Source organism: Pseudophryne corroboree, chromosome 2 (assembly GCF_028390025.1).
Source record: "Pseudophryne corroboree isolate aPseCor3 chromosome 2, aPseCor3.hap2, whole genome shotgun sequence".
In the NCBI taxonomy this organism is placed as follows: Eukaryota; Metazoa; Chordata; class Amphibia; order Anura; family Myobatrachidae; genus Pseudophryne; species Pseudophryne corroboree.
This window is the reverse complement of record NC_086445.1, coordinates 181,066,727-181,083,573: the sequence shown is the minus strand read 5'-3', so window position 1 is coordinate 181,083,573 and position 16,847 is coordinate 181,066,727. Positions and strand designations below refer to the sequence as shown.

At 48.3% G+C, this 16,847-nt stretch overlaps 1 protein-coding gene across 4 annotated transcripts in view; it reads right to left on the bottom strand.

The window, feature by feature from the left end:
* EIF4B (eukaryotic translation initiation factor 4B) overlaps positions 1–7,605 on the bottom strand; it is a 161,890-nt gene extending 154,285 nt beyond the window's left edge. For 3 of the 4 annotated variants that reach the window (XM_063952079.1, XM_063952080.1, XM_063952082.1), the window contains exon 1: positions 7,515–7,604. In XM_063952079.1, coding sequence (XP_063808149.1) covers positions 7,515–7,527 — 13 coding nt within the window. In that variant the 5' untranslated portion in view covers positions 7,528–7,604. Of the gene's footprint in view, positions 1–7,514 lie in introns of all 4 variants that reach the window. The other variant, XM_063952081.1, reaches the window with a different exon arrangement.
* Positions 7,606–16,847: the final 9,242 nt, after the last annotated feature.

Here is a 16,847-nt window from a genome sequence, read left to right as displayed (position 1 = left end):
CTCGTCACCTCGTGGAGTTTTAGGTTAGGGAAAACTCAAAAAAAGCTACAAAAATTTCTCATGAGTAAATAAAAACCCGAATTAAACATTTAAATATGATTATGATATGTTTACTCAATTATATTTTCTACTACAACCTTGTATAAGAAAACATTCTACTTCTACATAAGAACAGCACAAAATTCCACAGCTTGTAATCAACAGTCTGCAGTTACAGATCTCAAAGTACAAGAAGATTTATCCTTACAAACATCAATAAAAACGCACTTGACTTTCCCTGTTGTCTGAATCTAGTCATGAGTTTTCACTATAGTGCATTCTTCCAATATCTTGCTGTTAATACTACTTGTTATAAAACTTACACATACTAGTCACAGTAAAGATTATCCCACAATCTTTGGGGTCGATTCTATTCGGCAACTAATGAATAGCGGCAGGAATTAGTTCCCGACGCTATTCAATTCAGCAACTAATTACCTGCAATTGTCGGGAATTCTTCTCTCATCCCCGGGGAATGAGAAGAGAAACCCGACAAAAGTGCTGCCTCGCGGCCGGCGCGAGGCTGATTCTGTCGGGAATCAGCCTCGCGCCGGGGAGTTAAGTCGGAGAATGCCCGTTCTCCCGACAATTCAACCTGTTTTGTCGGCGAGAACGGGCCATCGCCGACGTAACTAGTTGCTGAATTGAATAGCGTCGGGAGCTAATTCCCGGCGCTATTCATTAGTTGCCGAATAGAATCGACCCCTTTATATGCAAGCTTGAACACAAAAAAAATAAAAATAAAGGATTATTCCATTACTAAGGAGACTGATCGCCAATCATGACGACCTACTTTGGGGTCGATTCAATTCGGCAACAGTTGAATAGCGTCGGGAATTAGCTCCCGACGCTATTCAATTCAGCTCCAGTTAAGTCGGTGATGGCCCGTTCTCGCCGACTTAACAGGTAGTTTTGTCGGGAGAACGGGCATTCTCCGACTTAACTACCCGCGGCGATGCTGGTTCCCGACAGAATCAGCCTCGCGGCAGCACTTTTGTCTGGTTTCTTCTCTCATCCCTCGGTGATGAGAGAAGAATTCCCGACAATTGAGGGTCAGTCGTCGCTGTATTGAATAGCGCTATTCAACTGTTGCCGAATTGAATCGACCCCTTTGACGTAGTATTTGGCAATGCAGCCTCAAGGGGCTCCAGTTTCCACCCACAGTCCAAATTAAAAACAAACAAAATAAACTGATAACTGACTTCTTACACAGTGGACTTTGGTATAGGTTGAGTGGCAAATTTGTGAATTCAATTATTTTGTGGGCACCCAAAGTGGCGATTTATCACAAGTTTCAGTTCACACCTCGGTAGGCTGCAAGCTGAAATGTGTCCACCCCATTGATTGCGTGCCCAAACAGAGCAACAATTGAATTGCTCCATCAAGCATCATCTAGTTGGGGGGGGGGGGGGGACACAATTTCCAACCTAGACTGAGCTCCAACAAGGCACAGACTGGTGTGATTGATTATATATATTCTACAGTGATGCATAACCCAGTTGGTGCTTTATAAATGAATAATAATAAAAGGTCGCCCTATTACAGAGGGTTTCTATATTTAAATCTGTGTAGACATCATATTGGGGGAGTTGTTTCAATTGTTTTTCCCTGCGAAGGACACTAGATGGTGCTCGACAGAGCAATTCAATTTTTGTTTCTTTTGGGTGCAAATAGCCGTGGAGGGGAGACATTACAGCTCGCAGCCTCCCGAAGCTGCGAGCTGAAATTTTCAATAGCTGGGAGTTTGGGCACCAAGAGCATTACTTTATAGACAGGTTTAGCCGTTTTGTGCAGCTAAAACCAGTACTAATAGGTATGCACGTGTCCAACAATGGGATCATGGGGACAACCACTGAACTTCCCCGATGGGTGCCCACAAAACACTGGATCCCACCTCCAATATACATGTACAAAACAGTCTTTGGACTGTTCTATCTAAATACACAAGGATGTCCATGCGGAGTCATCTGTGGGTGAAATTAATTGCACATGAAATCCAAAATCCGTATCAGTTAAAAGAAAAGTGCCAATTCTTTAGGTTACTAACTGACCCATATTTACTTGTGTCCAGTAGCCCACCCATATCCAGCAGGCTCTTCAATGCCTACTGTAATCTATAAATGCACTACTTGTGCCTACTGCTAGTAGGCAATCAATACAAAGTATCTCAAATGTGCATCATCCTTAATTGTGCCACTCTAACCAAAGCAATAAGGGGTAAACACAAAGATATAGCAGATGTTACTGAATAAACACCAACAGAAATGTAGCTAAGCAGAACACAGGAAGAATCAGCCAAATTAAAGGAGAATTGTGCTTTGTTAAAGCCACCCAACATTACAGGAGATTTCTATGATTATTTAAAATGTACCTGCAATTTGACCTCAATGCAAATAGGCTGGTAGATATTAGGGTGGCCCATCCCGGGTATCGGGACTGAAAAATGGTCAAAACCATGATTGGCTTTTTTACTTTGTGTCCACCCATCCCCTGAGGACGCTCAACGCTGCCCAGCATTAAAGGGCGGCCTGATCCTGCAATACCCAGGATTGGAGCTTCCAATCCCAGGATTGAATCCTGGGCGATTTTTGGCCTAAATCCCAGGATCCCACCGATCCCAGGATTTCACCACCCAAGTAGATATGAATAATACTGAAAGAGAATATGAGGGTCAATTAAAATTGTAAACACTTCAAAGTATTTGTAAACAACCTCTAAACTTATACTGAAGTTACCCAACTGGGTATAGCAGCAGTATCACGCTAATGGCTAGGCAGGCACATCTTCATGTTTAGTTAAGATATCGCATATAAAAGAAATAATGTGGAATTAAGTTACCAGTATTACATATTGTATAACTAAATTAAGGCAAAGAAACCCCATGTCTGTCAAACTAGGTTGTGTGGATAAGCTTTCTATCGTATTCAACGGATGTGAATGACTAAATATCATCTGTAAAGCACTGTGGTATACGCGCGCGCTATGTACTGGAAATAAATATAAGTCCCTGAAATGCTGACTGGATTTTGCAGCTTCCGTTACCCAGTACAGCTCGTCCGAAGCATGAAACGGCATGCATCAGTTTTCAAGTACCAGTTTGAATAGATTTTGCTGTGTGACTTAAAACCAAATGACATTCATTGTTTGACAGGGAGTGGATGGGTAGCAATGGCAGCTATTTAAATGTGTCTGGCTTGGGAAGCCATGGTCCACTGGAAATCAGAATAAAATGCAGGCAGTGGTAATTTAAGTGAGCAGGGACACTGACACAGACATGGCTTCTATGGAAGACGACCTCGATTGTATGGCATACTAAATATTAAGAAGGCGGTATTCATTTAACCAACACCATCCCAAGCCTCAGGGTGCAGAAAGAATTGTCTGAACACGTGGATTCAAAGTATACTATGAGCTAAGCAACATTTTATCTTTCAGCTTACAGCATTGTCCTGCGCCCAGTAGATAGTGCCCTGTCCACAATCACAGCTACCAGAAACTCCTGTGTGAAAACCTAATAACCATTAAAGGACAACTCCACCCAAAACTGAATATTCAGTTTTGGTAGAGTTCCATGTTCTCTTTCATAAAATGACATGGCTGAAAAGCAGTGACTTAAAGGGAAAAAAATTAATAATAATTTATGCATCAATACACATTTGGCTAATCCTTGTAAAATAAACCCTAAAGGTCAAGTCAATTGTTTGTGCTCCCGTCTAAAGTGGACGAAAACTAATTCAACTGTTTAGGGTGCCCAGGCCCGAGGCTGCACTTATCACATATTTCTATTTGCATAAGGTACAAGCAAACATCCACATAAAGTAGGATGTTGAGGCTGGATGAGAGTGCCAGGTACAACTGCATCACACCCGGCACTTAGCATGAGAGAAACTGTTTAATGATGTTAATCCAGTGCATTTGGGCACGATAGCGCTCTCGATGCGACCAGCACTGGACTGGTCGCGCAATACAATTGAATAGCTCCCTGTCGACTTAGATAGGAGCGAATCGCCCTCTAAAGGCCAGCAAACACTGGCAGAGATGTGTGCTGAGCGATCTATCACAGACCACTCAGCACACATCTTCCCCTCCCCCACTCAGCACAGCGTGATGAGTGATGAGCAAGGGGGGCCGCTCATTTCCCCCAGCGGGTGAAATGAGCGATGTGCTAGATTGGCCAATCTAGCACCGGCGCTAGCGACGCACGGGACCGCACATCACTATTGCTGGGGGGGGGGGGGGATACACACGGGTGATTCGTGCTTAAAATCTAAGCAATCTAGTCAGATTGCTTAGATTTTAAGAATGTATCTCTCAGTGTGTACCCCCCTTTAGAGTTAGAGTTAAACAGAACAGCAATTTTAGTTGTGTGAAAAAAATCACCACTCTGCACTTCATTCACAAGTGCCCATGGTGCTACTTTATTAACTTCATGGAAGAAAACTGGGGCTCTATAAACCTGAACAGAGGGTGAGTAGGCAGACAAATCATAAGCTGGAACTGCATTCTGGTTTCTGATTTGTCACACAATCACTATGTAACTATTTTGAAGCAACATACTTAAATGCTTTGCCACTTAAGTGACAATTCAGTTTTAATGACTAATACCCCTTTTCCACTAGCTTTTTAAAACACGGGTAAATGCGCGGGGCGCGCATTTACCCGTGTTTTTTCCTAGTGGAAAAGGGTCCCCCGGCAAATCATACCCGGGTAGCTAGCCGGGTTGAACACGTGTTCAACCCGGCTGTCTAGTGTGAACAGGAGCCATGTCGAGGCGACACGGCCCCCGCTCACAGTGTATGGGAGGGCGGCGCTGAGAGATCATGTGATCTCCCAGCGCCGCCCCTGCCGCGTCACCAACCCGGCAATTGCCGGGTTGGCGAGCGCTGTCAAAGGGGGCTGTAGCACGGGTCGCTGCTGTGTCAGGCGACACGGCTGCGACCCGTGCTACAGTGGTGGAAAAGGGGTATTATGAACAGGTGAATAATCTCTAGTCACATCAACTAGGAGACATGTGCAGTGTGCACAAATCCCATAAAGATGGTAGCAATAATAGCACATTGTTCATGCACCGCTCCTAATTGAATTGCTCCTATATTAATTAATGGAGTTAGCAAGTAATTACTCATTCTACTTATGGGGATTCTTACAAGAAATGCTCACTGAGGAATGAGCTTTTACCACTCTGGACGATTATTTAAGGAGAGTAGATGCTTGGAGTTGCAATGTGCTGTCCTAAACAATTACCCTTCCTTGCACTAAAAGTAGTCTATACACTTGAATGGGTAGCAACAATCAGGCTGCTACAGATGATAGCGGTGTCCACAACAGTAAAATAAAATATTGCACTGTTCAAATATTTGCTTCTGGTAAATGCAACAATTCATAAAGCTGGCTGGCAAGTTAATGTAAAGAGGGAATGCTCCTAATTTTTGTTTACAGGAGATCAAAGGCCTCAGGTTACCAGTATATAGCTTGGTGGTAGTGTGCTAAATACACAGCATAAGCGCCAGTAAAAATAACCCTTACCAACAGTACACAACTATGGATCATGGATATTAGAGACAAACTAGATCACTGGGTTCTTGCATAACAATACTAATTAATACAAGAAAAGCATAAAGTCTGATTGACCTGACGAGGCTAAGCTTCAAGTATAAATGAAAAAATTGCAGTGTGCATCATCATTTATGTTCTAGATCTACAATGTTAAGGGGGGGGGGGGGTAAACACTGAGCGATGTTCACTTCATTTCTAAGCAATCTGACTAGATTGCTTAGAAATTAGAACACATTGCTGTGTGTGTAGGGGTGCCGGTGACAGCGACGCACGGTAGCGTGCATCGTTATCGCTGGTGCTAGATTGGCCTGTCGCGCTGTGCTGAGCACGGGGAGAGATGTGTGCTGAGCGGTCTGTGCTAGACCGCTCAGCACACATCTCCCAGTCTGTACGGCCCTTTACAGGATATTTTAAGATAAATGCACTCTGTATTAAACCCTTTTATCCCGAGCCACTGCCTGATTAATCAGGGTCCAGTTACCTGGGAATCCAACTAAGCAAGCTTGCAGGGGTGGTCCTGGGAAGGACCTGAGTTGCGATGAAGTTTAAATGGGGTAGCCAGGTCGACCCAGTATCCATTCACTGCATAAAGAGGCCGCGCTTGGAGATCACTTCATCTCCAAGCGCCGCCTCCGCACATGGAGATGTCACCGCCGACAACCCAGCAATATGCCAAGTCGGGCCGCTATCTGAAAGGGGTCTCTTGACAGGTCGCCCCAGGGGAAGCACCTGTGTACGGTTCCCGGGTGTGACCAGTCAATTTAGTATAAAAGCAGTATAAGTTGACATACTGGGTGGAATTCAATTGTTTTAAAAGTTGGTTGGGCGTCAGTTTTTTCCTGTCTATTCGATTGAAAAAGTCATTTGGGTGTTTGTTTTTTCCTAACAATTGAATACCCCCCAGTATGTCGACATCAGAATGTTAAGTGTTATAATGCAGACATTGTTAAAGTGTTGACGTAGTCTTACGACATGCAGTTCATGGCAACATTATGTGGTCAACATTTTCACCACAGACATACAGTAACGTATGTATCCCATACAGGAATAACAAACGAGCTGCACACAGGACGTGACAAATACCCACTGACATTACTGGCCACCTAACAGCATGCAGCTGAGCAGTTGCACAGAAGGGGCAGCAAGACAGGCTGATGGGACACGGCACAGGCCGGGGAGGGACGTGCACATGTAGGAATACCTGCTGCCCTAGCAGCATAGGTCATGCTGCATAGGTCATGCAGCACGGATATAGAATGAGGGGCAATACTGAGGCATGCTCCATGTGTGTCCTCCTCACACACACAGCTGCTGACGTGTCCTCCTCACGTCCAGTCACTTGTGCTCCCAGCAGGGGCGGGTTCCGTGCTGCTCAGGGCCTGCCTGTATCGGGCCTGTACAGCCATTAGCTTGCAGCCAGGGGACGGAGGATAACACCCCCCCACCCCAGAACAGCGCCCGCCCCGGCCACGTGCTCCCACCGCCCGGAACGGGGGACAGGAGCCGGGGCACCGCGCAGCAGCACACCGGGGAAAAGGGAAGAACACGTGCCCTGCGGGGTGACACCGGGGGGATGAGGCACAAGCACCGTGTAGCGGCTGCGGCAACGGACAGCTGTCTAGTCGCTTTGGGTGTCCGCAGCAGCTGGTTCAGGTACGGGCAGGCCGGCCTCGGTCACAGTGACCGGCCGTCCTCTGGAGAGATCACCTCTCAGACAGGGGCAGGGCGCGGCCTGGGCCACCCTGAGGATTAGACAGCAGCGTGCCGCTGCGCACAGCGCCCACACAGCCCGATGCCGGGCAGGGAGCACACGGGGCGGAGCAGCACGGCCTCGGCATCGTGCACGGTAAATATGAAGGCTGGCCGCAGTCTCCGTGCCCGGTACCGGGAGTGGCCCCCTTCGCCTCTCACACACTCACCTGAGGCTGCCATGTTGGGCCGAGTGTGAAAGAACGCGAAGACCCGGATGAGACGATCACGTGTGCGCGGCGCCTGGTCTTTTCCAGCAAAGGAAAGCGAGTCGGCATGTGACGTAATCACGTAAGGGACGCGAGATTCTCACTGCGCCATCTTTGTTGAGGGAACGAGTAATGTTGCTGTATTTTTTAATTTGTTCTAGTAACGTGCGTACAATATATACCGATCTTTTAACATAATTTATGGCTACGCTGTGCCTATGAATGTAACACATCACACAGGATACTGTCTCAATGGACAGTGGAGCACAACAACCATTATTATTGTTATGGTTTATGTGGCGCGGGTATGGGTCATAGGGTTGACAGTCATTAGGTCGACCACTATTGGTCGACAGTGACTAGGTCAACACAGTCATTAGGTCGACATTATTATTATTTTCTCTAACGTCCTAGAGGATGCTGGGACTCCGTAAGGACCATGGGGATAGACGGGCTCCGCAGGAGACATGGGCACTTTTAAGAAAGACTTTGGATCTGGGTGTGCACTGGCTCCTCCCTCTATGCCCCTCCTTCAGACCTCAGTTTGATACTGTGCCCAGTGGAGACTGGGTGCTTTCAGGGAGCTCTCCTGAGTTTCCTGTAAAAGAAAGTATTTTAGTTAGTTTTTTATTTTCAGGGAGCCTGCTGGCAACAGGCTCCCTGCATCGAGGGACTGAGGAGAGAGAAACAGACCCACTTCTCTGAGTTTCAGGGCTCTGTTTCTTAGGCTACTGGACACCATTAGCTCCAGAGGGATCGGTACGCAGGTCTCACCCTCGCTGTCCGTCCCAGAGCCGCACCGCCGTCCTCCTCGCAGAGCCGGAAGAGAGAAGCCGGGTGAGTATGTGAGGAAAAGACTTCAGAGGCGGCAGAAAAAACCTTGATCTTCATAGAGGTAACGCACAGCAGTGAAGCTGTGCGCCATTGCTCCCATTCACCTCACACACTTTGGTCACTGTAAGGGTGCAGGGCGCAGGGGGGGGGGCGCCCTGGGCAGCAATAAACACCTCCTGTGGCAAATACACATATATACATGTACAGCTGGGCACTGTACATGTATAAAAAGAGCCCCCGCCATGTTATTAGGAAATTTGAGCGGGACAGAAGCCCGCCACCGAGGGGGCGGGGCTTCTCCCTCGGCACTCACCAGCGCCATTTTTTCTCCACAGCACCGCTGAGAGGAAGCTCCCCGGACTCTCCCCTGCTTGACACACGGTGAAAGAGGGTTTTAAAGTAGAGGGGGGGGGGGGGGGGCACATAATTGGCGCATATACATGCTACAAAAGCGCTACTGGGTAAACATTCTGTGTTTTTTCCTGGGTCATATAGCGCTGGGGTGTGTGCTGGCATACTCTCTCTCTGTCTCTCCAAAGGGCCTGGTGGAGAACCTGTCTTCAGAAAAGAGCTTTCCTGTGTGTGTGTGGTGTGTCGGTACGCGTGTGTCAACATGTCTGAGGTTGAAGGCTCACCTAAGGAGGAGGGGGAGTTTATGAATATTAGGTCTCCGTCGGCAGCGCCGACACCTGACTGTATGGATATGTGGAATGTTTTAAGTGCTAATGTTAATTTATTGCACAAAAGATTAGATAAAGCTGAAGCTAGGGTACAGTCAGGGAGTCAACCCATGTCTGTCCCAATGTCGCCGGGACCAGAGGCGGAACTACCGGCAGTGCAAGCAGTGCGTTGCACTGGGGCCCGCCTCTGTCCAGGGGCCCGAGCATGTAATGAGTCAAACTGACTCATTACATGCCGCTGTGCGCTGCAGGCAACCGCTGCCCGCAGCGCACAGCCGCCCGTAGAGGAGAGGAGAGGAGCAGCGGCACTGACGGAGGAAGGAGGAGGAGGGAGGTGAAGGAGGGAGCCGCAGCAGCGCTTTGTTACTTGTGGAGGCGCTGCTGCCCCTCTGCTTCACTATAGGCTGTCTTCCGAGAACAGCCTATAGGGAAGCAGAGGGGCAGCAGCAGCAGCGCCTCCACCAATAACAAAGCGCTGCTGCGGCTCACTTCTTCACCTCCGTCCTTCACCTCCTCTACTGCCCGGGAATCGTCTGACGCGGCTGCACCGAGGAGCCTGAGAGGGTAAGTATAATTCTTCTTTCTTTCTTTTTCTCTTTTTCTTTCTTTCTTTCTCTTTCTTTCTTTCTTGGGCCTGCCTGCCGCTATGTGTAAAAATGGGGGACTGCCTGCCGCTATGTGTAAAAAGGGGAATCAGCCTGCCGCAATGTGTAAAAATGGGGGACTGCCTGACGTAATGTGTAAAAAGGGGGAATCAGCCTGCCGCAATGTGTAAAAAGGGGGGACTGCCTGACGTAATGTGTAAAAAGGGGGAATCAGCCTGCTGCAATGTGTAAAAATGGGGGACTGCCTGCCGCTATGTGTAAAAAGGGGTAATTTGCCTGCCGCTATGTGTAAAAAGGGGTAATCTGCCTGCCGCAATGTGTAAAAATGGGGAATCTGCCTGCCGTAATGTGTAAAAATGGGGACGCTGTCTGCCGCAATGTGTAAAAAGGGGGGACTGCCTGACGTAATGTGTAAAAAGGGGGAATCAGCCTGCCGCAATGTGTAAAAATGGGGGACTGCCTGCCGCTATGTGTAAAAAGGGGTAATCTGCCTGCCGCTATGTGTAAAAAGGGGTAATCTGCCTGCCGCAATGTGTAAAAATGGGGAATCTGCCTGCTGTAATGTGTAAAAATGGGGACGCTGTCTGCCGTAATGTGTAACAAGGGCACGCTGTCTGCCGTAATGTGTAAAAAGGGGACGCTGTCTGCCGTAATGTGTAAAAAGGGGATGCTGTCTGCCGTAATGTGTAACAAGGGCACGCTGTCTGCCGTTATGTGTAAAAAGTGTACGCTGTCTGCCGCTATGTGTAACAAGGGCACGCGGTCTGCCGTTATGTGTAAAAAGGGCACGCTGTCTGCCGTTATGTGTAAAAAGTGCACGCTGTCTGCCGTTATGTGTAAAAAGGGCACGCTGTCTGCCGTTATGTGTAAAAAGGGCACGCTGTCTGCTGTAATGAGTAAAAAGAGGAATCTGTCCGCTGTAAGGTGTAAAAGGGTCTCTACCTGGTGTAGTGGTGCTACTGTGCGGCATAATTTGAATAATGGAGACTACTGTGTACAGTTTTATGAATTGGTATTATTTTGTGGCCACACCCCTTCCCCACGAAGCCACGCCACTATGTATTTTTGCGCGCGCCTACGGCGCGCACTGCCCCTGTTTTGCATGCAGGGGTGGGGCTCCGATGCCGTTTCTTGCACACAGTGCTAAAATGTCTAGTTACGGCACTGTTGCTAGGTATCCATTTCTCTGGCCCTGAGCAGGTCCCCCTCACCAGATCCTCTCCAGGGGTGAGGGGGTGGACTTGGATGGGATGTGTGGGGGTGGGATGTGGGGGGGCCAAAGCATTCTGTCGCACCTGGGCCCACCGCTCGCTAGTTCCGCCACTGGCCGGGACCTTCGGGGTCTCAGAAGTGCCCACTATCCCAAATAGTTGACACAGATACCGACACGGATTCAGACTCCAGTGTCGACAAACAATGATGCAAAATTGCAGCCAAGGGTGGCTAAATGTATTCGATATATGATTATCGCAATTGAAGATGTTTTGCGTATCACTGAGGAACCCCCTGTCCCTGACACGAGGGCACACATGTATAAGGGAAAGAAACCTGAGGTCACCTTTCCCTCTTCACATGAGCTGAACGAGTTATGCCAAAAAGCGTGGGAAATTCCAGACAAAAAACTGCAGATTCCCAAAAGGATTCTAACAGCGTATCCTTTCCCGTCACAGGACAGAATACGGTGGGAATCCTCCCCTAGGGTAGACAAAGCTTTGACACGCTTATCAAAAAAGATAGCGCTCCCATCCCAACCACCGCATGACGCTGGGGCTCCCCTGAGGGAGTCCGCTCCAGTGGGGGCATGTCTTCGACTTTTCAGCCACATCTGGGTTCAATCACAGGTGGATCCCTGGACAATGGAAATTGTTTCCCAGGGATACAAGCTGGAATTCGAAGAGGTGCCTCCTCGCCGGTTTTTCAAATTGGCGCTACCAACTTCTCCCCTGGAAAGGGAGATAGTGTTACATGCGATTCAAAAATTGTGTCTTCAATAAGTGGTGGCCGAGGTTCCCCTGCTTCAGAGAGGGAAGGGGTACTACTCAACCCTGTTTGTGGTCCCGAAACCGGACGGTTCGGTCAGACCCATTTTGAATTTAAAATCCCTAAACCTTTACTTAAAACGGTTCAAGTTCAAGATAGAATCGCTCAGAGCGGTCATTGCCAGCCTGGAAGGGGGGGATTTTATGGTATCGCTGGACATAAAGGATGCATACCTGCATGTTCCCATATATTCTCCTCATCAGGCGTACCTGAGATTTGCGATACAGGATTGTCATTACCAATTTCAGACGTTGCCGTTTGGGCTTTCCACGGTCCGAGAATTTTCACCAAGGTAATGGCGGAAATGATGGTGCTCCTGCGCAAGCAGGGTGTCACAATTATCCCGTACTTGGACGATCTCCTCATAAAAGCGAGATCACGGGAGAAGTTGCAGAGCAGCGTATCCCTTTCACTGAAGGTGTTACAGCGACACGGCTGGATTCTCAATATTCCAAAGTCGCAGCTGAATCCTACGACTCGCCTGCCCTTCTTGGCCATGATTTGGACACAGACCAGAAAAGGGTTTTTCTTCCGGTAGAAAAAGCGCAGGAACTCATGACTCTAGTCAAGAACCTGTTGAAGCCGAAATAAGTGTCAGTACATCATTGCACTCAAGTCCTGGGAAAAATGGTGGCGACATACGAAGCCATTCCCTTTGGCAGGTTCCATGGAAGGACTTTCCAATGGGACCTATTGGACAAATGGTCCGGGTCACATCTGCACATGCATCAGTGGATCACCCTGTCCCCCAGGGCCAGGGTATCTCTCCTGTGGTGGCTGCAGAGTGCTCACCTTCTAGAGGGCCGCAGGTTCGGCATTCAGGATTGGATCCTGGTGACCACGGACGCGAGCCTCCGAGGTTGGGGAGCAGTCACACAGGGAAGAAATTTCCAAGGCCTTTGGTCAAGTCAAGAGACTTGTCTTCACATCAACATCCTGGAACTAAGGGCCATATACAACGCCCTACTTCAAGCGGAGACCTTACTTCGCAACCGACCAGTGCTGATTCAGTCGGACAACGTCACCGCAGTAGCTCATGTAAACCTCCAAGGCGGCACAAGGAGCAGAGTGGCGATGGCGGAAGCCACCAGAATTCTTCGCTGGGCGGAGAATCATGTAAGCGCACTGTCAGCAGTGTTCATTCCGGGAGTGGACAACAGGGAAGCAGACTTCCTCAGCAGACACGACCTGCATCCGGGAGAGTGGGGACTTCATCAGGAAGTCTTCACACAGATTGCAAGTCAGTGGGGACTGCCCCAAATAGACATGATGGCGTCCCGTCTTAACAAAAAGCTACAAAGGTATTGCGCCAGGTCAAGAGATCCTCAGGCGGTAGCTGTGGACGCCCTAGTGACACCGTGGGTGTTCCAGTCGGTCTATGTATTTCCTCCTCTTCCTCTCATACCCAAGGTGTTGAGAATAATAAGAAAAAGAGGAGTGAGAACAATACTCATTGTTCCGGATTGGCCACGAAGGACCTGGTATCCGGATCTGCAGGAAATGCTCACAGAAGATCCGTGGCCTCTTCCTCTAAGAACAGGGTCCCTGTCTGTTCCAAGACTTACCGCGGCTGCGTTTGACGGCATGGCGGTTGAACGCCGGATCCTAGCGGAAAAAGGTATTCCGGATGAGGTCATTCCTACGCTAATAAAGGCTAGGAAGGACGTGACATCTAAACATTATCACCGAATATGGCGAAAATATGTTTCTTGGTGTGAGGCCAGGAATGCTCCTATGGAAGAATTCCATCTAGGCCGTTTTCTTCACTTCCTACAAACTGGAGTGAATTTGGGCCTAAAATTAGGCTCCATTAAAGTTCAGATTTCGTCCTTATCCATTTTCTTTCAAAAGGAATTGGCCTCTCTAACTGAAGTACAGACTTTTGTGAAGGGAGTACTGCATGTTCAGCCTCCTTTTGTGCCTCCGGTGGCGCCTTGGGACCTTAACATGGTGTTACGTTTTCTTACGTCACATTGGTTTGAACCACTTAAAACAGTGGAGTTGAAATATCTCACTTGGAAGGTGGTCATGTTGTTAGCCTTGGCTTCGGCTAGGCGAGTTTCGGAATTAGCGGCTTTATCACATAAAAGCCCCTATCTGGTTTTCCATATGGATAGAGCGGAATTGCGGACCCGTCCTCAATTCCTACCTAAGGTGGTCTAATCCTTTCATATGAACCAACCTATTGTCCTGCCTGTGGCTACACCTGACTTGGAGGATTCCGAGTCCCTTGATGTGGTCAGGGCTTTGAAGATTTACGTGGCCAGAACGGCTAGGATCAGAAAACAGAAGCGCTGTTTGTCCTGTATGCAGCCAACAAGGTTGGCGGTCCTGCTTCAAAGCAGACTATTGCTCGCTGGATCTGTAACATGATTCAGCAGGCGCATTCTATGGCAGGATTGCCGTTACCAAAATCGGTTAAGGCCCATTCCACTAGGAAGGTGGGCTCGTCTTGGGCGGCTGCCCGAGGGGTCTCGGCACTACAGCTGTGCCGAGCTGCTACTTGGTCGGGGTCAAACACCTTTGCAAAGTTCTGTAAGTTTAATACCCTGGCTGAGGAGGACCTCCTGTTTGCTCAATCGGTGCTGCAGATTCATCCGCACTCTCCCGCCCGTTTGGGAGCTTTGGTATAATCCCCATGGTCCTTACGGAGTCCCAGCATCCTCTAGGACGTTAGAGAAAATAAGATTTTAAACCTACCGGTAAATCTTTTTCTCGTAGTCCGTAGAGGATGCTGGGCGCCCATCCCAAGTGCGGACTTTTTCTGCAAGACTTGTATATAGTTATTGCTTTCATAAGGGTTATGTTATAGTTTCATCGGTTTTGGACCGATGATATGTTGTTGTTCATGCTGTTAACTAGATTGTATATCACAGGTTATACGGTGTGATTGGTGTGGCTGGTATGAATCTCGCCCTTAGATTAACAAAAATCCTTTCCTCGTACTGTCCGTCTCCTCTGGGCACAGTTTCTCTAACTGAGGTCTGGAGGAGGGGCATAGAGGGAGGAGCCAGTGCACACCCAGATCCAAAGTCTTTCTTAAAGTGCCCATGTCTCCTGCGGAGCCCGTCTATCCCCATGGTCCTTACGGAGTCCCAGCATCCTCTACGGACTACGAGAAAAAGATTTACCAGTAGGTTTAAAATCTTATTATTATTATTATTATTATTAAATGTTATTTATAAGGTGCCACAAGCGTTTCGCAGCGCCGTACAAAGGACAGTACATGGAGACAAAACTTAGCTTTACAATAAATAAATAACACAAATAGAGTACAGGTAACAAAGAGCACCACAATTCTCAAGACATAATACAGCTATGATGTAAGTAGTGGCTGGTGGCCATCGATGGAGATGAGAGCAGGTAAAGATGGTCGCTGAGTAGGGGAGAGCTGCGAGTGAAATGTGTCGAGAAGAGGGCTTAGATAACAAGAGAAAAGAGGGCCCTGCTCTGAAGAGCTAACAATCTAGTGGGAAGGGTCGACAGACAGATGACATGAGGTGCAAGCAAGCGGTAGGTAGCCTGATGGCAGTATGTAAGCAAAGCTGAGATGTTCAAGGCATAAGGATTTTCAAGGATGGAGGAGTGGCCTCAGGACTAGGTTATGCGTCGGGAGGGTATGCTTTGATGAATAGGTGGGTTTTTAGTGCCAGTTTGAAGCTTTGCAAGGTCGGGGAGAGTCTAATGGAGCAGGGGAGTGTGTTTCACTGAAGGGGTGCAGCATAGTCTTGAACTCAAGCATGGGAAGCAGTGACCAGGGCGGTGGAGAGGCGATGGTCATTGGTCGACCGTAGGGGGCGGGAGGGAGTATGAAGGGAGAGGTGGTTGGAGATGTAGGGAGCAGTGGAATTAGAGATGGCCTTGTATGTGAGGGTGAGGAGTTTGAAGAGGATTCTGTAGGGAAATGGGAGCCAGTGTAGATTTTGTCGAAGGGGAGTGGCAGATGTGAAGCGGCGGGAGAGGAAGATAAGCCTAGCTGCGGAGTTCAGGACAGATTGGAAGGGAGCAAGATGGGAGCAAGCGAGGCCAGTGAGGAGAACGTTGCAGTAGTCGAGTCGTGAGATGACCAGTGAGTGGATGATAAGTTTAGTTGCACTCTGGGAGAGAAATGGCCTGATGCGAGCAATATTGCGTAGCTGGAACCGACAGGATTGTGCCAGAGCTTGGATGTGGGGTGCAGAGGAGAGGGAGAAGTCAAGAGTGACGCCCAAGCAGTGGAGTTGGGGAACGGGGTAGATGGTGGTGTTGTCAACAGTGATAGAGATATTGGTAGGGGGTGTTGCTCTGGATGGGGGAAAGGTGATGAGTTCAGTTTTGTCCATGTTGAGCTTCAGAGAGCGCTCTGACATCCAGGAGGAGATTGCGGAGAGGCAGCTGGAAACCTGAGAGAGGACAGAGGGGGACAGACCAGGAGAGGAGAGGTAGAGTTGTGTGTCATCAGCATAGAGGTGGAATTGAAGGTATGGTATTGACATGAACACGGTCGACATGGAAAAAGGTCGACATGAGTTTTTTTAAAACTTTTTTTGGTGTCGTTTTCATCATAAAGTGACGGGGAACCCCAATTAGTGTACTGTGTCCCCTCGCATGGCTCACGTGCTTCGGGCAAGGTGCCTCGCTCTGCTACCGCGAAACTCGGCACAGGTTACTATTCCCAATCATAGTCCACGTGGATCGTAAAGTATGAAAAAGTTGAATTTTTTTTTAAAAACCGCATTTCGACCTTTTTCCAAGTCGACCTAGTACATCTCAACCTAGTGACCGTGTCGACCTAATGCATGTCGACCAACAATGGTCGACCTAAGTGTTGTCGGCCTAATGACCGTATCCCATGTGGCGCCACAAGGGTTTGCCGTGCCCTAACACTGTACATAAATGAGCAAAACAAGAACAGTGACTTACAGTACAAGACAATTTAGGACAAGTATATAAACATTGCTGCATCGGGGACGGAACACTGAAATAATCATCACTACGGCAGAAACCGAGGGCTAGGTGCCGTTGGATGGAGTATGGAGTAGATGATAGTCTGCGGTGTAAATTTACTAAAGCTTCTAAAATAGAGAATTGGTGATGTTGCCAATAGCAACCAATCAGATGCTGTCTATCATTTCTCTATTGCCCTTTATAAAATG